Here is a 27,796-nt window from a genome sequence, read left to right on the forward strand (position 1 = left end):
TCACAGTTGGCTTGATAGCTCAGTTGGTATAGCACTTCACAGGAATCGCTGAGGTCATGGGTTGGAATCCCGTTCAAGCCTGAATTTTTTCAGGCTTTCTATTCGCAACTGCTTAAGTTGCGTAGTAACTGCGAGGATCTTTCCTCTATTTGATCTTTCATCCGCAGTTCATACATGTTTATATATTTTCATTTATTTATTTATCCTCCACGGGTATATTACGAGCTCACAATATGATAAGCTCCCAGTTGGCTTGATATCTCAGTTGGTAAAGCATTGCACTGGCATCGCAGAGGTCATCTTCGAATCCCGTTCAAGCCTGAATGTTTTTCCGGCTTTCTTTTCGCAACTTCTTAAGCTGTGTAGTAACTGCGAGGATCTTTCTTCTATTCTAAAGCGCAAATAAGTAGTTTGCAATATTTTATTTAGAAGAGGTCTTTTAAAAACGTTTATCTCAACTGTTTTGTGGGCCTAAATTAAGACAGAAAAGTGTGAGTTCTTAATGTTTTCCTACCTTGAAGTTTACGTTCTTGCTTTTAACTGTTCGTTTCCAAGGAGCATTCATGTGTAACTAGCTTAAAAGAGACATCTAATCATCCAATTTCAGATCACTTGTGAAACAAGCAAGAGCTCAACATCCCTGTAAGGATTCAAACATTCACTGATCGTAAGGTATTGAAAAAGTCGACCTTTTCCCTTTAGTTAAAACAATAGTATTTACAAAAATATATATAATTATTTAGCCCAGCCTAAAAGCGGACCTCCACAATTCCTTTTAAATATTTTAAATAGCATTTACATATAAAAATATATCTACACATTTAAGTCTGCTTGTTGTATGAACTTAATAACACGCAATAACGGTACAAATTCCTGATCCTTTCTAGAGTTATATACAGTCGGACCTCTATTACACGGCCGCCCTGGGGACTTTGGAAACTGGCCGCTCAATAGAGTAAATTGGGTAGAAATGGCAGTCAACGTAATTTTATATCCTCTATATAGCAAAACGCTTGTTGAAAGGCTAGGGTCAACATATTTTAAGATGAATGCAAAAATCATTGAAACAAAACATTAAGAGCCCATTATTTGCGTATTTCAAGTCTGTGCAAAGTTCTAGCTCTAACACAGAGAGCATGTAGTCGATAACTGCATTATTTTTTACTGTTGAGTATGTACAGAAAAATATGCAAATCTATGTAACAAAACAACAAGTTTCTTAGGCCCTTTTTTGCATCAACAGTCTGTAAAAATATCTCAGGACGCTTAATTTAAAATAATTCGTCACTGCTGTTTGCCGTTTAAGTCATTTGCCTTTCCGATAGATAGGGTAAGGTCATGATAACCTTGAAACTGGGGAACTGAAGTGTCGGAGTTGATCGGTGTCATTATGGTGGAGATTAAATTGCAGTTCTTGTTGTTATTAGTTCTCACCTTCATATTATCTGTCACCATCTCGCTTGAAAAGATAATTTGCCAGCCGCTTAATAGAGGAAAAAAATAATAGATAGTAAAGTTGTAACAACAAAAAGGTGGCCGCGGCTGCTTAAGGTGGCTGTTGAATAGAGGTATCCCATACAGCACTTTACTGACAGATAATTCGGGACTTGACTTTGGAAAGTGGCAACTTAATGGAGGGTGGCCGCTTAATAGGTGGCAGCTTCATAGAGGTCCGACTGTATGTCTTAAGTGCGTATGAAGCAAACTGTTTACGCGAAATATTTCAGTTAGCGCTTAAAATTTATTAGAGCGTGTTTACAAATGTGCACTTCTAATGGCGAATGATACACCGAGTCCAACACAAAATGTTCAAAACAATTCATAACTTTGGGAATATTTCTCAAACAGAAATAATTCTAGTCTCTAAGTAAACGTTAGCAAAAGGCGAATATAGGAAAAATAATGATTGGTTGTGGTCCCAAATATTTTAATGAGCGCTTAAAATTAGAGCGTGTTTACAAATACGCCGCGAATAGCAAATGATTTTAAATAATAGACAAGTCCAACACGCAATGTTCAAAACAATTCATAACTCTGGGAATATTTCTCCTAAGGAAATAATTCTAGTCTCTAAATAAATGTTAACAAAAGGAGAGAATAGGAAAAAATAATTGTTGGTTGTGGTCCGAAGTATTTCAATGAGCGCTTAAAATTAGAGCGTGTTTACAAATATGCGCTGCGAATGGGGGAATGAATTACACAAGTCCAACGCAAAATGTTTAAAACAATTCATAACTCTGGGAATATTTCTCCTACAGAAATAATAACAATAACAACAATACTTTATTTACCCACGCTACATCTAGGAGTGATAAAAACTCGTTAAAACATGTGCGTGAAACGAAAAGCATCAAAAAGAAATAATTCTAGTCCCTTAATAAACGTTAACAAAAGGAGAATATAGCAAAAATAATTGTTGGTTGTCTTCCGAAATATTTCAGTGAGAGCTTAAAATTAGAGCGTGTTTAAAAATATGCGCTGCAAAAAAATCATAACGCTGTGAATATTTCTTCTACAGAAATAGTTCTATTCTCTAAGTAAAAGTTAACAAAAGGAGAATATGATTATTATTAGTCGCCTGCTTTCTTGACATATGTCGTTTGTCGAAATATTCAACGAATACAACAATTAGTTTCCTTCAAAATTCTCGTTTGTTTTTCTGAAAGAAATTGGCCATCCCACTTCCCGCCGAAAAAAACTCGGGTTGCAGCACAGGGTTTGAGTGTCATTTCACATTGGATTACATGAAGGAGCGTACGTAAGTACGGTCGGTCGGTAGAAGGGAAGTGACGTCATAACAAAAATTTCTTGCACTCGTGGGCTTACCAAAATTTCTTAGTTATGGGGGGGCGCGCGGGGCTCCGCTAATATATAACTCTGTATTTGTTGGGTTATTAATTCTTGAAACATAAATTACTTTATTTAAGTGTCAATGTCTTTAGCGCAGAGCACTAACTGGGGACACTGGAATTTAGAAGTGTTGATTTGTGAGCAAAGGGGAAACCGGAGTACCCGGGGAAAAACCTCTCTGAGCAAAGACGAGAACCAACAACAAAGTCACCCACATATGACACCGAGTGTCTGGGAATCGAACCCGGACCACACTGGTGGGAAGCGAGTGCTCTCAACATTCAGCCTGATAGCACATTTGGAACGGCAACATCATGGTCGGGGAACAATTGCTTTCGTACAAAGAAACTACAGAAAAATTATGGTACTCCTGTCGTGTGAAGTTCTGTTGGCCAATAAAACTGGAATTTGGTAATGACTCCATTGCCGTTTATTTTGAAATATGAGGGTTAATTGGGAGGTTTATTTGGAGGGGCTAATTTAATTTAGTGCTAATTGCCAATCATTATGTTTCCTCGATCGTTTTAACTTCTATCTTTCTCTCTTCGTGTCTGCCTCAATACCATCCGTGGTACTTTATCTCCACCTGGGGTCTTATATTTTGTCACTGACACTAAAGGGGCATGTCAAAATATTCAGAAACGCTTAAGGGGAAGCTTGCATTTAAACGCAGAGCACTAATTGAGCACACTCTCTGTTGGTTTGGGAGTGTTCTGGATGGGAAGCGAGTACTTTTAACTTTTATGACTATCGGCTGATTTTTCCAATCTTTCGAACTTTCTACAGTGATCGTTGCTCCTATGTACGATTCACAATTTTCTGTCTGAAAAAAGCTGCTAGAATTGGAAATGTTTTCCACTTAGCAAACCGGCCATTAAAAAAATACATGTACAGTAAACCTGCAAATAATCCTAGGTATTCTGATTAAAATGTCTGTCTAGGTAACTGTGTTATCCCCCTTTCAGAGTTATGGCGCTAATGCTACGAATTCTCCTTCTGCTGCTCATCGCTACATTGGTGACTGGTAAGAACTTGCCGCAGAATGACCCCGAGTTCGATGACATCGACTATGCCGCAGGAAGTTCCCTTTACGACAATGACCCCGGAAGCGCCCAGTACGATGACAACGAATATGACGCAGGAAGTTCCCTCTACGATGCCGAGAACGATCCTGGAAGTGCTTAAACGCAGGTAATGGCCACTTGTTTAGGTGTTACACAGCTTCTTTGTCGACTATATTTGGTTTGGATTAATTTATTCTTGGCTGTGGTCAAGTACCGAGAGCTTGCCTTCGTACACTTCAGTCTTGCTAAGCAAGCAGATGTAGCTTAATGAGATTATCCGAATCAGTGGAAAGGACTTCATTAATTATCCACTCACCCACTCGTTATTCTAGTTAACATCGAACATCGAATTTCTAGGGATGCGAACAACAATAAAATGATGGGCAATAAAGGAACTGAAATACTATAAGTGGAAACAAGCAAAACTGACAATACTATTTATTTTCTAAAGGAAACTTCATCACACAATGTCAAGATGTCCAAACAGAGGGATTCCAGGGGATAAACTACCAAGACTACCAGTTTCCTTGTATTGAGTCTAAACTGGTTTATTTCGAATTAAATAAAACACAGCTAGAAGGGTACAACAGAGAAGAACGTCTTCTTTTTATTTTGTTAATTTCCTGGTGACATCTTTTTCGTCCACCACCAATATTTAATTAGGCAGCTTAAGCAACGACGACGGCAACGGCAACGAAAATGTCACCTGAAAATATATCTTTTTTTCATTTGTACTACTTCGCGATTATTTCAACTCGTTCAACTTTGACAAAAATGTCGAACTATCCAGGAACCAATTAAAATTGGTAGGAGTGGCATACAGGTTAAAAAAAGAAAATGAAACATTCACCGTCGTGCGTTCACGTTCTCCACAAAACCTTAAATTTGGTCATTTCACGTTGTCGAATTTTTGCAGAGCGATTGTTTTTGCTCATTAAACGTTTTGTTTTGCGGCGTTGTCGTTGTCGTTGCCGTCGCCGTCGCCGCTGCTTAAACTCCCTATTAATACACTCAAATAAAACTCCTTAAATGCTTGCATTTGCACGCGGGATTTGCCTTCACTTACAGAAGTAGTTAGATATTTGGGCGTATCAACCCACTTTTCAAAAAATGATAAAAAATCCCATACAAATCCTTATGAATCCAATATTTTTTCTAAACCCCATAAACCACACATTATCTCACCCCAATAACTACATAAAATACTATTTCAGCCTTTGAATTCAAAAAACCTAAATTTTTATCCTCGTTTCTCAAAAACCTAAAAACCTAAATTTAGCTTTTGACCTAAAAACCTAAATTTAGCTTTTGACCTAAAACCTAAATTTAGGTTTTTCATAAATGACACCAAACTCACAAACAATCATCGATTAAATCCAACCAACTCATCAATCGCTGATTTGAATGATGAATACAATATTTTTGAACACCAATTTGGATAAAAAAATAATCATTATGGTTGTTGTGTGACTGGATGCCGTTACTGTCACGCGTGACGTTGTGTGACTTGTCACGAAAATGGACAAAACCCTGAACGTGGGGTGCTCGGTTGGCTGTTTACTTGCCTGGCCCCAGCCAGGTCTTTTTCCCGCCGCTGACAAGGCGGCTGTCCATTTCCCAGTTTACCTCTGGGACAGAGGTTGAGTTCGGGAAAGAACTCTGAGCACCCCGCTGTAAACCAGTAGGGCCTGAGCGGGCTCACCCTGGAGGTACCGTCTACTGGAAGACATCCCACACTACTCAGTAATTCACCATCTGCACAAGCCGTTAAACAGGTTTCAGTCAGGGGCCAGCTGACACCACCCTAAAGCTTCACCAGAGTTTGTGAACTAATATAATAGTGACCCGATTACCTATATATTACACTCAGTTCTGAAATTTTTACACTTGTGGTGCTATTTTTCTGTATATTGCGTAATATTGCTTGATTTGGATTAACACGCATGCGCTTTCATGCACACAACCCAAAGCGGACTGGACACTAGTTTGTTTAACACACGTGTCGGCCATTTTGTTGCCATTTTGCGAAGAGGTTGTATTTTAATGTTTATGGCTCCTGTTTTGGGATTTTTGAACATTTATTTCTCCACTTTCATTGTTCTGATGTTTGTAGACGCTTTTTGAGGTAAGAATATCATTTATCTTGCACACAACAATAGATTTTTTTATTGAATCGACTCGCTATCGAATACTCGTGAAACCGTGACTGTATGATAGAATGATTACACATCGACTAAATCCTTGATTGGGATCCAAGTATTAAAGGTATCACTGTATCCTTTCCACTTTACCAAAGCTTGTTTCTTCTTGTAATCTCTCCTGATAACTTTATCGATTCTGAATATCTCCTGATTAGCTTTCAATAATTCTGGTTCATAAAAACTCCCTTTAATTTCTTCATTATTGAGATCTCTCAGTTTGTATGTGATTGGATTAGTGTATTGTATTTTATCGATAAAGAAAACCTCTTCTGTGAAATTGGGTGTATAACCTCGATCAAACAACTTTCTTTTATACTTTGATATTCTAACCTTTTCACCAACTTTAAATTTTGGCAAAGATGATAATTGCTTCAAATTGCCAAATAGATTGAAGTAAACAGTTCCTACATTCTTTTTCTTAGATGCTTCTGTCGGTGTCATTTTTATTGAACTGTGTTTAGTGTTATTATACTGCTTCAATATTTTAGGCAAAATATCCAGATACATTGTATTGCCTTGAGCAGTGAATCGTTTCCACATTTTATTTTTAATCGTTCGGTTCCATCGCTCAACAACTGAGGACTTTTCTTCATTTTCAGTCGAATACAGTTTAATGTTATGTTTACTGAGCAAGTCTTTGAAATGTTTGTTGTAGAACTCTGAGCCTTTATCAGTCCACAAATACTTTGGTTTTCGACCCTCTTTGAATATGCTTTGAAATGCTTTCGTTATGGTCTCACCTTTTTTATCTTTTAATGGAACAATCCAGCCGTATTTACTAAAAACATCTATAGTCGTGAGAAGATACCTATTACCTTTATTCCATTTACTGAATTGTTGCATTTCAACAAGATCAGCAGCCCATATTTCATCAATATTATTTACAATAACACGCCGCCGAGTAAAGTTACGTCTTATGGGTTTATGCAGCTCATTAGCTAATTCTTCTTGCCAGTTTTCCTCTTTACCCGACGGCTTTTGACGTTTTTTGGAACCCCAAGTCCCAATTTTGATTTTGTATTTATTGCATTTCTTGCCAACCAATGTCCCCATTGTCGTTCGGAATATGGAACAGCATCCAATGACTTTACCATCTTTTTGTCAGCTTTTAATTTACATTTTTTGTCATCTTTGCAAACTGAATAATCAACATCATGTTGCATGGCTATTGCATCTGTTTTGCCTGTTGGTTTATCATATATTTCCAATATTTGTCCAGTTTTGGGGTTATATTTGACTTGATTTTCCAAATCATTGTATGGACCAGTGTATTTGTGTCCAGGTAATACCCATCCAGATTTTGGACGCGGTAATTTACCTATCATTTTGTGTATATCAATTGATCCACCGCTTAGGACAGCGGAACGACTTTTGGGACGACCCTTCATGCCTCTTTCATATTCATCCCAATTTGGTGGGTGCCAACCAATTGCATCATAACTTGAGCATTTCGGTGTGTTGTGAAATTTGCTCCCAATTTTTACCATGCTTTCACATGGATAATTTTTGTATTTTTCTAATGTCTTTTTTCCAGCCTTGCCAGACCAAAATTGACTCGACAATATACCAGTATCTGTGCTAAATGCACTTTTGGCAATGTCACCGGATTTGTATCTATCAAAGACTTCATTTGTTGATGGAATTAATGTTCCAACAACATCCATCGACTTCGATGCAACCTTACCTGGTGTGCCAAATTGTTCTAAAATTGTATCTAAATTACCACCATCAAGTTCTTTTCGGTCAGTTTTGTACCTTCTTTTTGGCCTTACTTTGGTTGATAATTTATCAAACATCTCTGATCCAGTCTTTTGAACAAAAGGTGTTGCTTTAGAGATAGCATAATCAATAGCTTTTTTCTGCAATTTAGGGTTTCTAAGTGCTTCAGAACCATAATATCGACCCATTTCAACTGCTTTCTTTCCCATCCATGGTAATGCATGTTGAATTAACATATCAGCACCAGTTGATCCTAAAGTATCCATTATGCCCCCCCCTTCAGAGGGGCTATTTAGTTTCCCTGTTTTTTAACAAATTTGGTTTTAGTTATCCCACATTCAGCACATGTACAGAAGAACATAAGCCGACCATTTTTGGCTTGCTTGTAACCTGCAGGCTCAATACATTCAGTTTCTTTCTTTTGTTTAACACAATATGATTTGACCATTTTATATCACTATATTAGATTAATTATCATCAGAGTCTGACTCAGAATCTGTTACCAATGTACACCATAAACATAATTTTCCTGAAAATTCTGTGTATTCATCACACTCTTCACAATATCTTATATCAACCATTATACAAACTAATTAGATAATTTTTTAAAATATTGGATTATAAAATTATGATTGACACTTTGATTGTTCATGTCAAAATGTGCATTGTGGATTGTTTTCAATATACTTGTACCCTTTTGTCTCTCAAATAAATAATACAAACACCAATAGCCACACAATACTGAATCTCTTTCCTGGATTTCATCACCTGAATACATTAATCGTTTGCCACTTGTTGACATGAATTGCATAATTTCTTTTGGCATAATTAACCCAAAACTATCAAAATATTCTACATATTTGTCTCCGTTTCGATACGCAACCCAATGTGTACCTGGTCCAATCTGTGAATCCAGGTTAATGATACCAACTTCATCTTTTTTCATCTTTTGTGGTAGATTATCTCTGCTGTAAATGCCTCTGAAGTGTTTTATTTTGAGTTTTTTGACCCAGTCAATGAGTTCAAAGTTACTGACTGGTTTATTTATGAATTTCACAGAATGTCTCCGATTAATGGAATCCCCTTGAATGGACTGTTTTTGCCTAACAACAGACCTTTTCCTTTTTTGGTTTTTTTTTTCCCTTTACCATACTGATCCCATGTACCGAAAAATGGAGGCGGTCTATAATTAAGTGGTAGGACCAAACCACCATCTTTTTTGGTTGTGTTTGGAACAAAAACTGGGACCGATCTTCTGGATCTACTTCTATCCACCTGCAAGCCTTTGCCCATTAATGCATTCAAAACCATTGGAATGCCAATTGAAGCCAGTAAAGTACCCAAAAAACCTCCTGATTGTGTCTTAGTTGGTTTAATTACAATCTGTCCACCAGTATGTATTGCATTGACAATTTGCTTCTTTTGTGCTTCAGTGAGCCAATCTTTGTATTTTATTAATTGATCAATTTTATTTTGAGGAATGAGGAAACCACCAACTTGTCCTCTACCAAATATTTTATTGACACCCACATTTGCAAGCCCAGAAAGTGCTCCAGTAGCTAATGGTCCAACTGCTTTCGTTGCCATTGGTAGTAATTTTGTGCCAATTTTGAATAATGATGACCAAAGACTGCCTCCTTGTTGTACAGCTTTTCGTATCTGTGTTTTGCTTATTTTAATATCTGCTCCAGTTTTGTTTTGCATTGCCTTTTTCAGCCTATTTATTTGTGTTTTGGTTAACATCAGCTGATCCGGTCCAGTTAATTCAGAACTGGATAATCTTATTGTTATTGCTGAATTGTTTTTTAATGCTTTTGCTAGTCTATCTTTTTGCCCAATTGATAGTGTTACTCCATGTGAATGATAAGTTGTCATATCTTTTATATAACTAACGTTACATTAATTATCGAAACAATAGTTTGCCATCTTTTTGAATGAGCTCCGCGTCTTGCTCGTATAATGTCAATGCATAAACTGAATATGCAGTTGCAGTTGTGCCAGATAATTCATAGTGGAATGTCAGCTTTGTGGTACCATCTTTGATATCCATTTTTTGTTTTGTTAAATCGAAATACAAGAATGGGAATAGTGTTTTGAAATTGTTGACATTCAATAAAGTTCCTTGACTGTACTCATTGTTTGCATGCACATATTTGAGGACATCTCTGTAAACTCGAGTCAAATCAGCTTCTGGAGTGTAATGTACATCAGGATATTCATTGCCATTAGCCACAGATAAATGACAATTTAGCAATGTTCTGGGATCTGTTGATACACTAAATGTATTGTACAAAAATGGATTTACTGTTTGTGCAGCAAGATTTGCATCATTGATAATGAAAACAAATACATGCCTTGGTTTTGAAATCCCACTTGTTATCTGAAAATTACCACTTCTTTGTGTTGAAGAATTACTTCTCTCAATATTTTCTCGCAAATAAACCCATTTATGTGGCTTCAAAAACTGACTCATATACAGTGATTGCCCCTCTGAATTGAAAGTGATTCTTGGTACAATCAACTCCATTCTGGTAATAATTACACGACAATCAGCCCCAGCTTGCCATATTAGAATAGTATCAGATTCAATCTGCAAATTTAATTCCAATCTTGTTGATGGCAATAACTCATCCATCAATGCTTCAAAGAATGAGTATCGATTCAATGGTATTTCTGTATTGACAACCACTGAAAGACCCAAAAGTGCTTTTCTTACAGCAAATCCTTTATTGTAGTTATCTTCAGCTGATCGTTCTTCAGCGTGTCGGTTTGTATCCAGATAGAAAAACTCATTTGTTGCTGTCGATTGAGCATATCCTGGACTATATTCCAATAGATTCTTGATATTAACACAATGATTTGCATCATTACAATCATATACCATTTTACCATTCAATCTTACATCGAAATCATGTATAAGACTGTGTGAACCATTAACAATACCATTATGGTCTTCAGCTGCTATATTTGCATTCTGCATTGTTTGGACTTTAAAACCAACTGATATTCTTGCATTATACCAATCAAATGGGGTCACTTCTCCTGTGTTGTCAACAACAAAACGATAACCATCTTTCTTTTGTGACCTATTATTTCCTGGATTACCAGTATTCAATGGTGTCTCCAATTGGAAGAAGACATCTTCATATCTCTCAATGTATTTTGGATTTCTGAATGATTTCATTTATACAGATATGTTACATTATTTTCATTTCCTCCTTCTTTTGAGTTTTCCACCAGATATCATCCTATTAACTCTCTCAGCTATTTGAAAATCAGTCAGTGGCTGCTCCATTTTTGGTTGGCTCATTGTCACTGATTTTGTTTTGGAAGGTTGTTTTTTGCTCAATAATTGAATTATTTTATCACCTGCTTTATTACCAGCAAACTCACCAGTTTTGGTGACTGCTTTTTCAGCTGCAGTTTTGGCTCCTTTCTTAGCTAATTCTTTTGCTGTTTTTCCGAAAAGTTTTGATCCAACTGATCTGAAAACATCCATAATTCCTTCACCATGGATATGTTTCATCGCATAACGACCCAATTCTGGGTCAAAACGTGGCTTAAATTCACTTTGTCGTACCATATATTGATATATTATATTAAACTAGACCTGAGAATCAAGCTCATGAACCAGTCAATGCCATTCAAGTCAATTGGCCGACCCAAAGCGTCAGTCACTGTTATCCCCATTTCTGAAATAATTGACTTGGAAACTGGGCTGAATAATGCTCTTTTTGGCTCAAAAGTAAAGGGATAACTCCTTGTTAAATTGTCAGTGGGTATCATTATCAGTGTATTTGTGAATCGTCCATCACTGAGGCTATCAGTTATTATATCACAATTAATGTCCAAAACGTCAATATCATTGGTAATATTTGGCAATTTTGTCCCATGTTCAGTTTGGTTAATTAACTTTGGTTCAAATCCAATAAGTGCTCCAAAATTAGAGTTTCTAATATCAAGCTGCCATTGGTTGTCCAGCTCAATGACAACTCTATATGATGAAAGCACAAAATATAGATTGATGCCCTTGCTGGAAGATGGTTTATCTCCATTTTGAATTATTGATTGAGTGATATAATCATCAAGATCATCATATGAATACATTCCATCAACAAATGTGATTGTTTCCCATTTTGTACCATTATCTGGGCTGTATTTTATTGTATTATTGTTGTATCCTGCATTGACATTATGCCACGAGTATGTCATTGACACTCGATCAACAGCTAGCTCATGTCTCATTGTTGTGTCAAGCTTCAATGGTGGATCAAATTTGATAATAAAGTCTTCAGGCCGACTTCGACCTATTTTTTGACGGTTAACAGATGAAATATGTATCGCTCTTTCTTGCATATATTATTTGATTATATATTATGCAAGAATAATCCGCGTCCTAGCGAATTATATATTGTTGCAATAAATCAATGAGTTGTTTGTTGTTTATCAAGCCAAGTTGATTCAATTTATGGGCTATTTGTGAAAATTCCTCTTTGACTCCATTATTGCCAGCCAAAATGGATCCACCAAGCAATTCCATTCTGTCAATCAAATCATTAGCATCATTGAAATAAACAACACCAGAGCCCAATTTCTTGAATTTTTTGCTGTATTTCTTCTTTGGTTGCGTATAACCAGAACCTTTTTTGATGGTTTTCATTCCTTCTGGGATTATTTTAATGCGCCCTTTGTATTTTTGCAATAATTTTATATCTTCATCTATTTTATCAATTTTGTCTTTATTCTTGGTCTTTCCTTGGCCCTTGGATAAAGGACCCTTCTTTGTTCCAAGTTTTTTCAACATTTTGCCAATATAAGCATCGTAATCCTTGATGTCAATATCTCCTTGCATAGAAGCTTGGAGAACAGAACTCGGAGGTGCAAGATCGTATTGCATCAATTTTTGGATTTCATCAATATCAAAACCAGCATCCAAATTTGATTCAACATCAGGTGACATCATTAATGGTTTATAGCCAATTGGTAGCTTTGCTTCTGGTGATTGTGTTTCAGGCTGATAAGTTAACATAGCAATGTCTTCCAAACCTGAAGTTAACGCTTTTTGGTTTTTCTCCAATTGTTCAATCAGTTTGTCTTGTTTTTCATCAATTGTTTGTTTTGTTTCCTCTTGAGCTTTAATAATTGGTTTGAAAGTTTCTGATAAACCTTGTTGTAAATCTTGTTTATCATGCTTGTACTCCTTCAATGTATCTCTAACTTGTTTGGTTATTGTTCCAGCCTTAATCTTGGCTTCAGATAGTTGTTTTAATCTTTGTAGATCCATTATATTATTAACTTATATTAACTTTTTTTAACTTATATAATGTATTGATATACATGGAAATCCCAAACTATGACAGACATGATAAAAACACTAATTTCAAAAGATTGTATGGTTACATGCCAAGTGACACGTTTCGGATGTTAATATGTGGTAATTCAGGATCTGGAAAGACAAATTTATTGTACCATATGCTGATGAAACCACTTTTGTATTATGATAGAATACATTTATATGCCAAAAATTTGGAGCAACAAAAATACAAGGATATGCTACAAACATTGACTGATATATCAAATAGTGTCGGGTATAATGTCCTTGTTTGTAGCAATGATGATATAATTCCAGTGGAGGAATTGAAGGATGAAGATGCCCAGAAGATAGTCATATTTGATGACTTTATTTGTGAAAAAAACCAGAAACCATTGATTGATTATTTTATTCGTGGCAGACACAAGAACTGCTCTGTTATTTATCTGAGCCAATCGTTCTACAAAACACCAAAAGATATTCGACTCAATTGCTCTCATTTCTGTGTCTATGACTTTCCTAGCAGCAATGAAAGAGGTCTGATATCCCGTGAGTTGGGTGTCGAAAAGGATAAATACATTAAAGCAACCAAAGAGCCATTTTCATTTCTATATGTTGATAAGCCCATGAAGAGAATTAACAGGAATTTTTATGGAACAATATAACCAAATGATATAAATGGGAATATTCAACGAACATAGTTCATCGTCTTCTTTCACAACGGTTCCTCTTCAAGGAGCCGCTGGGCCTCAAGGAATAGGGTTTAAATTAACCCCAAATGGAAATTATGATATACAAAACAAAAAACTTGTTAATGTTAAACAAGGAGCTGATCCCAATGATGTTGTCACAAAGAGCCAAATACAATTGTTGGATAATGCTCCTGGTGATGTGCGAGCTAATAAAGCAGTAATTTACAGCAACAGTGGAAGTGTTCATACCAATAGTATTTATCTACAAGACACGCCAGACGGGGCTGGCAGCTCCAATGATGTTCGATTATTGACTGAGCATCAGTCTTATGAAAACATTCATCTTAATATACCAGATTTGAAAAACTTTGATGGCCATGGTGGACGAGCTAAAAGTGAAATAATGGTTACATCAACAGAACAACATATTACTGGACGGAAAACATTTTTTGATATTAGTGTTTTAAAACCCGATAATAACGATCAAGCGGCGAATAAAAAATATGTCGATGATGAGATTAAAAAAATACCATCACCTGATTTGTCTACATATTTGAAAAAAGATGGCACTGTTGAAATGACTGGAAATCTGGATATGGGTAATCAACAAATTACTCATCTTGGAGCCAATATACAAAATACATATGATGTCGTTAATTTAGGTTTCTGTGATACTAAATATTTACAAAAAGTCTCCAATAGTGACCTCGATATGGACAATCATAAAATCAAAGATATGGCTCAACCAACTGATGATAACGATGCTGTTAATAAACACTACGTTGATCATAACTTTCTCAACAGGTTAACACCCAATGCTCTTGGTGGTGAATTAGATATGAGAGGTCATAAAATAATCGTTCTTGGAAATCCTTCCAATCCCAATGATGCTTCCACTAAAGCATATGTTGATACAGAAATAGCTAAAATACCATCTGTTGGAAGTGATTTGAGTGTATATTTGAAAAAAGATGGAAGTGTTGCAATGACTGGAAACCTTGATATGAATAATAAACAAATCAAAGATATGGCTCAACCAACTGATGATAATGATGCTACTACCAAAAAATATTTTGATGACAAATTGGAGCAAAGTCATCTTGTCAGCAGCCATAAAACAAATGAATTCAAATATCTTACAGATACCGATGAAAGCAGTTCAGAATATAATATCATAGTGTATGGAATAGCTGCTTTCAATCAATCCCCACATCAGAATAAAAAAGCTTATGATATCACATTGATTAAAGACAGTGGAAGTAATGATTACAGATCAAGGATAGGTTTCAATATTTATACTCTTGCTATTGGAACATACACAATTGTGTTTGAATTCTACCCACCAGAAATGACTAATATTCAATTATCATGTACTGCTTCTGAAGCATACATCCACAAAGCTGTACAGCGTGATTTCTCTGCTTATAGCAAGCTATTGGTTCAATTCAATAACAACAGCAAACAAACTCCAAATTACATCTATTTGACGATGCATGGAACAGCTACAGCGACTCCAGTACAATGTCATCTGGTTGTTTACGGTGTCAAAGATTGGTCAGATAGCGTTTATCCAGGAGTGTATGATGGCTTGGATAATGAAATGTTTGAATATAAAAATGGAGATATGGAGATGAAAGTCAATTTGGATATGAATAATAAGATTATTTCTGGTTTATTAAATCCGATATTTGATTCTGAAGCAATGAATTTGGGTTATTTTACCAACTTATTCAAAACGAAATACACTGGAACTATTGCCAGTGGTGTTTTCCAAAGAACAAATCCAACAAATAATTTTCAAATCGCTGCTGATGGAAATAACTTTTTCAATCTATACTCCATTGTTTTCCAAAGCAATCAACAAGTTGCAAATGCACAAATTTTGATAAATGGGAAAAAACAAGGTGAAACAACCAACACTGACACATACCACAGAATTGGAAACATAATAAGTGGAAGCAATACATTTGATTTGCCCAAATCAAGAAAATTTGTCAGTATTGATTCTATGTCAATATTGGATAATATTGGAGCAGGAACTGCTGTTAATGGAACTTTTGAATTGAAAGTATTATACTCTGATTATTTTGAAAGATATCATGCTGTCAATAAAAGTTGGTTGTCAAATATTGAAACTTCAAGTGTTGTTAACGGCAACATAAAAAATGGAGTTTTTGAAAATGTTCATGGTTTCAATTTTGGAACATTAGGCCCGGTTAAAATAAAAAATATTGTAATTAATACAAAAAATCATTACCAAGTTTCTTTTGTCGCCATTGCTAACAGTAAAACTTTATTTTCCCATTTAATACAATTTAATATGAAAATTGGGAGAAATTTTGTAACTACAAATACAACAATCAAACCCATGATAATTCAAATGGGGATTTTTAAAAGACGTCCAGGGTTTACTTCTCCAACTATAAACCAAGAAGTCACAGGAACTTTTGAAATTTAGTTATCAACACTATTAATATAATGCCATACGTTGAAGATGAAAATGGAAACCATATTCTTGATGAAAATGGAGATAAAATAGAATACACAGTAACTTATGACAACTTAGAAGATGGATACAAACACAGAGAATCTATCCATGTGAATGATGATGGTCATTTGGATACAGAAAACAGACATTTGGTGATAAAAGATGGAGTTAATTCAAATCATGCAATTTCACTCCAACAATTAATTAACAACAATGAAGACATCATCAAACCATATATTGAAACACAAATACAACAAGCTCTGGCTCAGTTTAAAGCTCAACAAGCTCAGGAAGCTGTAACGTTTCTCAACAATCAAGTTGCAATGAGAATAGGAAGAAAAAGTGGTACAATACCAAAAACAAATTACAAATGGATAAAATTATTGAGTAAAGATGACATTAAAGGAATCAATACATTGCAAGAGATTATTGTGACAAACACATATATCAGGAGAAATGACAGATATCATCATTCCAAATCCGATTTGGTGTCATCATCATTTGATCAATTGGAATTCTTCTTTGATGTGTCATTTGAAAACTATTATTGCTACTTCAACAATCATCCATCTGATTGGACAATGAAGTATTTTGTTGAATATATTAGGATACAATTACCTGACAATAATGTCCACTAGGTCGTGGACTCCGTTACTTTATTTCATAAAATAACTAAATAAAAATATTGTAATCAAATTGTATAATGAAAGAATTGTCAGAATTGCAAGAACACATTCGAACATCGATGATAGATTTTCACCGTAAATTGAGTCTTCCAATATTACCCAGACAGGAATGCATGATAAAAAGTATCGTAATATTCACATATTTGTATGAAAAACATTACAACACAGGTTTACCTGATGAAGTTTACAAAGAGTTAATTCATGATGGAATCGGATTAATTGGGCCTGGAGATGGATGGTTAACAGCAATTCTCCATAAATTATTTGGTTGGCAACCATATATCAGGTCTCATGGAATATTACATGATGCTTATGGTCAATTTTACAACAAATATCATCATGACAAAGGATACATGTACACCATTAATGAGAAAAAAACATATCCTTGGATGAAAAAATGCATGTTTTTGGGTCAAATAACTGGTTTCTATTATTGCATCAAAAATAAGATAACCATATAATATATGCAAAAGAAGAAATTAATAATTGATTTCAATCATATTTCAAATCAATTATCAACAGAAGAAATTGATGAATTGAAAGCTTATTACATGACATATCACAAAAAGATGTGGATGTACAAAAGTGCATACAAAAGATTCAAAAAATGGGAATTCGCTGGTAATATTTCATCCATTGTATTTGCAACTGGTGGTATTGCATCATCGGTTGCAACCAGTGGAGCTTCATTATTGGCAATATCATCGGTGTCTGTCATAATTCAAGCTTATATGAAGCATAAAAAAGTTGAAATCAAACTTTATCAATGCCAATATGCTTTTCAAACTTACGGACATTTATTAAATGAAATAAAAGAAATAATGAGAAATGGACATTTTGATAGAGATGATTTGACAAACAAGCTTACTCAAAATGATGATTTCATTTTGGATAATTCGCCGATTGTCGATAAATGGGGTGACAAATATGATAAAAAATATCAGATATTCACTTATGTTTGATTAATAATGTGCATGATTTGGGGGCCAATAATGTCCATAATTTTATCCCAATAAACATTGTATAATTTCATTGTTTTTTTGGATTTTGTCAACTCAATTTGGGAAGAATCAATTTTCATAAATTGCAATATTCTATGCAAAAGATATTTCAAACTGATTATTCTCTTTCGTTTGCCATTGATTTGTGGCAGTATTTTGTTTATTTCAACGAATATTTTATGAATTTTGAAATTGGTTGAACAACTGATTTCAATTTTGTTTTTCAAAATAATTTTATCTAATGTATGCGACAAATGGTATTTTCTATTATACACTGTTTTCTTGTATATTTTGAACAAATTGGCATGAAAATTGATATATTCTGTTTTGTATTCTTCACCAACAACCTGTCCACAAGCAACACACGTTAATTGACATTCCATGTTTTTCAAATTCTGTGATCCACAACATTCAGGCATTGATTGTTGTGTTTCAACTTTGGATTCATCATGATATCCACAAAATTCACATTCATCTTTGCAATGCAGGAATTGGCACAGAGATGATTCCACCTGCTTGGAAACATCTTTTGGTTTTTTCAAAATGGATTTCATTTTTGTATAAATATAGTATATAATATAATTACACAAAAATGTTTTCAAAAATATTGAAACCAAATATTCACCAAAAAACAAACCAAATTTTCTCCAAAAACATTAAAATTAAATATCTCATCACAAAAGATGAGTCAAAGTGTTCAAATCAAATATTTATCAAAAAACAAATAAAAACCAAGTTTTGTCACAAGTTTTTGTTGCAATGTTTTGATCACAAGTTGATACTATCATTGGATAGCATAATGACCATAGGCCAATGAGTGTATTCCATCAGGATACAAATATCGTTTATCATCAAAACATGACAACGATGTCTTGTTGATGGTGTAACTACCAAGTTCATGATGGTTACTTCTGATTGTTTTCATTTGGTGAAATAATTGTTTCTCATTGAACAACACATCTTTGTAATCAAAATGTTGAATATCATTTTTGATGACATTCTTTTTGATTCCTTTGGCTGTTTTTCCACCATTGTTGTTTTCTTTGATATATGAATACATTTTGGATCTCAATCCCACAAATTCAGTAATGGGTACACCAGCGGCTTCATCTTTGAATTTTCCAATAACTTTTTTATTTGTGGAGTCATAAAATTGATGATTTGATGGATAATCCGAGTTATCAAACATTTCTTTTTTATTCCAAAAATCTTGATACACATCTTCGGCTTCAATTTCATATGTCAAACTGTCTGTATCCGTAAACAGTAACTTAGCTTTGTTACCATATTTGTTTTTAACGAAATTGTAATGGAAATCGTACATCAATGTTTTGCTCAAATCAAGGATACACATACCAACATAGGCTGGTCTGTTGAGTGTCAACGATTCCTTTATTTTATGGACTGCAACCAAGTTTTCATTAAAGATTTTGCTATTGATGAATGTTGGTTTGGAAGTCATTTTCAATAATTGTTTCTCATTAGTCACCAGTTTGATGTCTTCTCGTTTTCTGATATTCTCCATGGTTTTACCAAACACTGAATTATTCATCAATTTGAAGAAATCTTTTTCAAAAGCATTTTTTGCATTAGTTCTTTGACGTGTATTGAAATCAATGTATGCCTTCAACCAGGGTGATTGGTTAAATGATAGAACACGATATATTTTAGTCAATTTCAAACCCAATTCACGATACAATTGCAGATTACGATAATGTAATACATATTTTGATTTGTTTGCCAATGTTGGAATCAGTTTTTTGACTTGTCCACTTGTTATTCCAAATTTTTCTGCAATTCTTTGGCAATATTCTGACAGCATATTTGGTGCCACTTTGATTTGTTCAGCGCCACATGGATAATCATTATGCAGGTCATGTAATTCATGAGGATATTCCAAATCAACTTCCAATAAATATCCAGTCTTATTATCTTTGGGAATCGTTTTCCAATTAATGTTTTTTATTTGTTGTTTATTCAACCATTTCAAATTCCCAGTTGGAAGATGTTGTGACATAGCCCATCCATATAGATTGTTTGCATCCAAATACATGATATGTTTACTGGGTTCATTTGGATTCCAATTTTGCATGTATTTGTTGTTAGCTTTGCCGTATCTATTGGCTATGTAACTGATTCCTCCACGCATGCCCTTTTCAACAAATTGATACATATCAATATCCGTGATTAATTCAAGTTTGACTTCAGTCATTTTCAACATTGCATCCCAACTCAATCCTGGAGATGTGAAATAATGACAAGGATCCAATCTATAGTATTCCAAACATGTTTTCCTGAAATTTTCAAAAACATCAGCCAGCAATAATACATCAGATTTGAGATATAAATCATGGTATTCGCCCATGGTTTTCAATTGAAATGTATTCCAAACATTTTGTGCATGACTGTATTCTTCATCAGTGATATTTGTATTATTCATTTGACTGTAAAATTCATCTTTGGTTGGTAATTGAGTATCATTGAATTTATCAAAATTACTCATGTAGTCATACGAATAAACTCCTTTTTGTTTCATTAATTGTAATTTACGACCTTTGAAAACTTCACTGGTATATTTGAAGGCATCTTCTGGTAGATTTTTTACAAGATTTGCCAATGATTGATTCATAAACTGTAAACTATCGATAAATACTAAATTATAACCCAACATGAAGGCCATGTATTGTTCCATGTTATTTGGGATTACATTAATTTTGTGTTGTCTGGTTTCACCTTTTTTATCCACATAAGTATTGGTCTCAATAATTTTACCAATTTCTTGCATTATAAAATGACTATCATATCCTTTCAAATTATGAAATATTACAGGGATTTTGTTAGTTATTGTAAAATCCCTGTTACATTGATTATGGGCTGAGCCACGGAATTTTCCAGTAATATGGCAATGGTCTCTGACACGTCTAACATTTGGTTCATATTTTTTACCACAAATATGACAAGATGTTGATTTTTGGAATTTGTCTTCATCTTCTGGAGACATAACTAATGGTTTATTGAATTTGTATTTAATAGTTTGTCTGCAATATTTGACTTCATCAAGCATTGCTTGCATAAATTTGTAAACAGCTTTTTCTCCACGATAATATTTTATTGGTTTTGAATATTTGTCATCATAGCAGCATACAACTTTGTAACCATAACCGCAATCAGTGTGTTTTTGATAAGCTTCAGTAAAAGATTGTTGGTTAGATTGATTACAACCATGAATTGGTTCAGTGATTGCTTCAAAATCAGCATAAATCACGAATGGCGCTTGCATTTGTTTATTAAAATTTTTGAATTCTATTTTGGAACCAACTTCGGGCATTTTGATTGATTGTACACCATTGATTTCAATACATACTTCCTGATGCTTGGTTAAAACTCGTTCTGATGAAAAACATTGCAAACAATGCATACAAAAATGTTTTCTTTGATGTGATTTGGTTTTGTGGTGCATAAATCGATTAAAATCTTTGATAAGACAGTAATGTTTGTTTTCATCTTCTGAGATTAGCAATAGATTCATCACATTCTCAAACTTTTCTTTGGACACATAAATTGGATAAGTTTGTTTGTTTTCATAACCAAAAACATTGATGTTGATACTGTTTTGGATTTCAATTTTGTTGTATTGTTTGACTGAAACAGGGAATTCAATTCCTTGGTAATTCAATTGTGGCATAAATGCTTTGTCAGTTTTTTTGATTCTTTGTGGATTATTTTCTCGTGGATTCAAATGTCTAACGTGACACCATCGAAAGCATTCATTATCTTTATTCTTGAGATTAATCAATCCACTTTTGTTATGTTGTAGTTCAGTTGGAAGTTTAATGTAAGAACTTCCAGTAAGAGGCTGATATTTGATAATATTAATGTAATGTCCATTGATTGATTTAATTATCCAAGCTGAACCTTCACTAATCCATTTGTGAATATCATTCATAATTTGTTCAACATTAACATCCAAAGATTCTTGAAAATCATTGGCATTAGTTATTGTTTTTGGTTTACTATTAAAATATCCAATTCTGGAGACAGTTTGGTTTCCTTTTTGTTGTTCAAAATAAATTGTCAAAGTTTCAATAAATTTTATTCCTTTCATTTGAGTTAATAATTGTTTCATAAAATGAGCAATAGCTAATCTGGTTGAACTCATTTGTATCAAAGGATCTGTTTCATTTTTAATTCCAACTTCATAAGATTTGTTATATCCCTTGAATGCTCTTGCAACTTCTGTGATTTGAGTTCTCTGTCTAGGAATCGGAGCCATTTTCTTAGTCCTTGGTGCTGCTTTGGGTTTATCAGCAAATTGTTTTGGAGGAGGAATAATGTTGTTTCTTGGTTGAACAATTGGTCGATCTCTGAATTGCATTGGCGGCTTGATGATTGTATTCTCGTAATCTTTTACCATTTGTTTGACTGATTTTCGTGGATAGGGTATTGGTTTCACTTTCTTGGTTCTCGGCATTGGAACCGGTTTTTGTTTTTCCAATAATAATGCTATTAATTGATCTTTCGTTAATTTTGATAAATTATTTTTGTTCATAATATTATATGTTATATTATTTTTATTTTGTGATTCCAGTTTTGCTAATGGATGAAGACTGGAGGCAACATCCATGCCAGTCATCTGTGGAAGGACTGACGGCTTCGTTGATTTGTTTCTGTTTTGTGGCAACATGGCCTCAAATTCCATTTATTTTTCATGAAATTGGAGGTCACTAACTACAAACTAAACTACAAAAATCACCAAAATTCCATGTTTGGTAAATGTTCTTGAAGTTGTTTTTTAAATGGAAAGTTACCATTTTTGATTTTATTGATTATTGCATTGTATTTTTTATCAATTTTTTGTTTTTCATCTTCTGTAAACTCGTCTTCTGATTCCTCCAATTCAATGTCCATTTTAATTGATTTAATTGGTTTTTCAGTTTCAATTTCAATCTTTGTTTTGTATTTCTTGGCTTCATGAGCGTGTTTAGCATTTTCTGAACGAGTCATTAATTCAAGATTTTTAATGCAATTGTTTTGTTTATTTGAGTCGATATGGTTTATTTGCATTCCATCAGGAATTTCACCTTTGATGCATTCAAAGACAAGTCGATGAATAAAATATTGTTTACAAGGTAATCCAATTTGTGATAATCTGGTTGCCATATAACCAGAAGTATGTATACATCCAATTGAACATCTTTTGGTTTTTTTATTAAATATTTGACCAAATTTGTTGGCTCCATAGTTCGTATAAACTGGATGATAATAAAATACATCACATTTTATTTCAACATTTTGTGTTGATTTGTATTTCATTCCTTTGCATTCATTTCCTTTGTATATCATGTTTTGTTGTCTAGTCACAAGCGCCAAATTTTCAATCGAATTGTCTTGTTTATCATTATTGATATGGTGTATTTGATAATCTTCTGAAATTATTTTTTGGTTAACAGCTTCCCAGATGAACCGGTGGGCTTGGTATAATTTTTTACCATTTTGATTGTAAACAGTTGTTTGCAAATAACCATCAAATCGTAATCTTCCCTTTCTTGGATTCAATCTCTTGCGATTAATGATGTATCCATCTTCTGATCCCGCGTAATTATTGTAAATTGGATGAATATGATATGTTTTTCCTTCATAAAAAACAGTATTTGTGGCTGGAATTTGTGTTGATGAATTCTCACCAGCAGAAAAATTCATGTTTGCGTTGTCTGATTTTTTTGTTCCTCTCATTTCTTCTATGAGAGTATCTATAATTATCGCTTTATATCGTTAAGGTTTTCAAATTCATGTCCAAATTACCCTCCAAAAAGACATCAACCATTGTTGAATTCAAAATATAGCCAAACAACCCTTGTATTCATTGATGATTAATCATTGTAAAATGGAAAATTAATGTCATCCAAATCGTTACACATTCTGTAAAACATCTTATTGATTATTTTATTTTCTGTGCGTGTAAACTCGCAATCATTGTCTTCCATTGGTGGAAATTCCATTAATCTATTGACTGTTTGCAATTCTTCTTCAGAGTATGAACTGTTCAAAAATTCTTTTCTGGCTTTGTGCATGTGTTTCATATTTTCAGAGGCTGTAACCAATTGCAAATTTACAATTGAATTGTTCTGGCGATTGGAATCAATGTGATTTATTTGCAATCCAGGAGAAATATTTGTCTGATTTACGGCCTCATAGACGAATCGATGAGCGGGGCATGTATTGTTACGTCCCGGAGAAATTATATAATAGCCATTCTCAGACAAATATCCTTTTCTAGGTTCTAATCTTTTACGATTGATTATATAACCATCAACTGAGGCTCCGTAATTTTCAAATGTTGGATGAATAAAATATGTTTTATCATTGTGATCAAATTGGTTGTTCATATAAATAAGGTTACATAAAATTGAATAACCGGTTTAAACCAGTTTTGAAAAAAGCAAGGAAAATTTAGGTTTTTAGGTTTTAGGTCAAAAGCTAAATTTAGGTTTTTAGGTTTTTGAGTTTAGGTTTTTGAAAACCGAGGATTTAGGTTTTTAGGTTTTTGACGTCTCCGTTGCAGGAGTTCATTGTTAAATTCAAAGGCTGAAATAGTATTTTATGTAGTTATTGGGGTGAGATAATGTGTGGTTTATGGGGTTTAGAAAAAATATTGGATTCATAAGGATTTGTATGGGATTTTTTATCATTTTTTGAAAAGTGGGTTGATACGCCCAAATATCTAACTACTTACAGAGCGCATGTGCTTAACATTATGTTGATGGTATCACATAACCCGAAGTTTATATTCCCAGATGTCTGGTCATCTATTTCTCATCATCCCTATCTGCAGGGACGTCGGCGTAAGAACGAGCACTAGGGGTGACAAACCCTCCCCTCACCCCCATCCCACATGCAATTTTTTTAACCTATAAACAAAAAGGCAAACAAACGATATTGACAACAATCCGTTGAGCTGCTTAATAGTTCTTCCTATTTTCTTCCTCCCCCTTTCCCTGCCCTCCCTAACAACAAACGTAATAAAATTCCACAATGTCTTGTTCCGAAATAGATATCGAGATCCAAGGGGAAAGGAACGTCTTATTACCATTCAACTTGACGTGAAAGATGAAAAGCAGGTCTACGCTGAGGACACTATCATAAATTTAAGTACAGAAGTAGTCGGAAAAAAAGTTTACCTTCAAAACGAAACCGGTGATATGAGCATGAACGCAAGCATCAAGCCACGAAGAGAAATTCTTCCCTTTTTTATTTGTTCTTCCACTTATATTTATGCTGTTCCGTTGGTCGTCCAAACGATTGCTGGGATAACCCATTTTGAAAAAGATTGGCAGTCTGAGGTGAGAATGGACACAAATTAACCAAACGCACCGGCTGAAATCATCCATTAAAGCTCTCACAAATTGCCTTTCTATGTTATAATTGATGAAAAGTTATATATAGATAACAACAACAAAGAAACTTTTTTGATAAATAAAGGTAGTTGCTGCCATTAGCAGTGGGTTAGTTGAATCGTTTTGTTTAAGTTTAAAAGACGAACGTCATAGGGAAAAAATCACAGTTGTTCTTTAATCAATCCTATCATGAGACGAACGATTAACTTGAGCTATGATTTAAAACCACGATAACTAATGGCTTTCGTTACAATCATTGCTTTGTTTGTGAAAAAAAAGAGGGAAAGAAAAACAGAAAAGTGAAAGATGGAGATCATAAAATGAACAAGAAAGAACTCTGATTATTTTCTTTATTATCGTGATACAACTAATAATGATCCTCGTTTTTCAACATATCATAAGGAATAGCTCAACACTATTTTTAGTAAAAACCCTAGAAAAGATTTTCCAGTGTTTTTGTCCCACTGGTACAAGGAAACGTTTCCCAGCAGGTCATAGTGTTCTGAATTAGGTTAACTTGCTCGTGAAAAATTTGTGTAGATAACTTGCATCACTGACTCGATCAACTCACAAGGTTAATATAACGTAGGCGTAAGGAAGGACCGTTAACATCTATCGCCAGAATTGGGCTCTCCTTCGCGCAAGGCTGATCACTACGTGTCGAAAAATGTCACCACGGGGCTTAAAATGTGTTCAAAATTGTTCTGGGTACGACTTATCACCGTTGGAGTGAAGTTTATGTTTCAAAATTCATTGGGATTGACAACGAGAACAGGTAAGGTTACAGCCTGAAACAGCTAATGCTACAGTCTACGAGCTTATATATTGGAGGGCTTTTAATCTGGAGGATTTTACTGTCTGATATTTGGGAGTCTTTGAATTGGAACGGTGAAGTGGAGGGGGGGGGGGGGTGAGGGGGTTAAGAAATTTACGGTTTGACACTCCTTTATACGACATCGGCCCGTCTAACTGTACTTTATTTAAATTGGAGAGGACAAAGATCAAAGTTACTATAAATCACCTAATGCCTTTGCATAATGTCTGATTTATGCGCTTTTAAATTAGAAAAGGTTATCTAATGAAAATAATTCGGTTTTCTTATTTAGGAGTCATTTAAATTATTTCATACATTTTATTTCATCACTTTAAATAAGAATCTTCAGCTTAATTACATTGTTAAATTCCTAAAATTTGACTATGCTTAGCTGCGTTTCCACTGCTTTTTAGTTGAGAAAACGAGAAAATTGAGAGAAAAAGAGAAAATGCGGTGTTACGTTAGCTATAATTCAAAGTTTAAGGGCTTTGTCGATACACAAAATTGGTTAGTGACGCACCCACTCCTCCCACACAGTTTTCTGGAGAGGCTTCTCCGTAGGTGTCGTAGTTGTCAGCTATATTCCCATCAGTGTAACATTCACCGTAGTTTTGCACGGCAAAGAACTTATAGCCGATGTCACGAGCTAGGTGCGCGCACTTCACGACGGTTGCGTAAGGATCTGACGCGTCGTACATGGCTGCAAAACTTGCATACTTAACTCTCAGGAGTCGTTTGGCCCGTAACTTCTCTATGTAGCATCCGACGGGAGTAATCTTGGGGAGTTGTTCTGGTGAAACAAACACGTCCTTTGTAATATTTGAAGTTGGCTTTATTGTGATATATCAAGAGACTCTCGACAGCCTGGAAATCTTGGATTTATTGGAATTCTCAAGTAAATTAATGCATGGGTCCGGCAGTTCTGTCGACCAAAAAGTCAGGGGTTGGTCTATGTTCTAAGGCTTTCGTCCTAATATCGTAAGACTTAAGCAGACGTCTAGGTTTGCAAATCTTGCCATTTGGTATGTGTGGCATATGCAAATTAAGTCACGTGACTCGGTACGGCCAGAAAATGATGGAAAACTTTCCACCAAAAATGGGAACAGTTTATACTAATGGTGATTTACTAAAACGGGCAAAACTAAAATTCTTGGAAATCATTGAATTATTTGTTAGTTGTGAAAATATACAATGTTTTGCACCAGTGCCCAGTCGTCCCATAAAAATCGTTGATGTTTTCATACCTTTAATTTGCGTTATCTCAAAGTTGCCAAGCGTGGAAATGATAAACGTAATACTCTTAACAGTGTAATACTTTTGGTAGCCTCCAAGAAGTAATAAAAAATGTCCCCATTTTGCTGTAAAGAATTTAAGGCTAAAAATCAACTTAGTACGTCACGTGACAAGATAAGAATTCTCTAACCCTTTCATTTTTCTATAATGTATTGCTTTCAAGTAGACCCTAAAGCCAGTTTGAGTTTTTTAAAATGCCAACAAAGTTACGCCACTCCTTCAATTTTTCGAGAAGGAATATAGGCCCAGGCCTTAATTCACCTGAGTTTGACAGCGCCGTATA

The 27,796-nt window shown here is 34.5% G+C and overlaps 1 protein-coding gene and 1 long non-coding RNA gene across 3 annotated transcripts in view; one reads left to right on the plus strand and one right to left on the minus strand.

Annotated features, from left to right (window-relative positions):
• The first annotated feature begins 588 nt into the window (after nt 1-588).
• LOC146468421 (uncharacterized) lies at nt 589-26,551 on the plus strand. The gene is made up of 5 exons (XR_014867509.1): nt 589-672; nt 3,816-4,041; nt 4,366-4,984; nt 24,750-25,705; nt 26,331-26,551. It is a non-coding gene; the product is annotated as an uncharacterized LOC146468421 (long non-coding RNA).
• Nucleotides 26,527-27,796, minus strand: part of LOC146468422 (A disintegrin and metalloproteinase with thrombospondin motifs 6-like) — a 54,873-nt gene continuing 53,603 nt past the window's right edge. For both annotated transcript variants that reach the window (XM_085124602.1, XM_085124601.1), the window contains one exon: nt 26,527-27,010. In XM_085124602.1, coding sequence (XP_084980728.1) covers nt 26,700-27,010 — 311 coding nt within the window. In that variant the 3' untranslated portion in view covers nt 26,527-26,699. The remainder of the gene's footprint in view (nt 27,011-27,796) is intronic.

This window comes from Pavona decussata, unplaced genomic scaffold (genome assembly GCF_977016875.1).
Source record: "Pavona decussata unplaced genomic scaffold, jaPavDecu1.1 SCAFFOLD_131, whole genome shotgun sequence".
In the NCBI taxonomy this organism is placed as follows: Eukaryota; Metazoa; Cnidaria; class Anthozoa; order Scleractinia; family Agariciidae; genus Pavona; species Pavona decussata.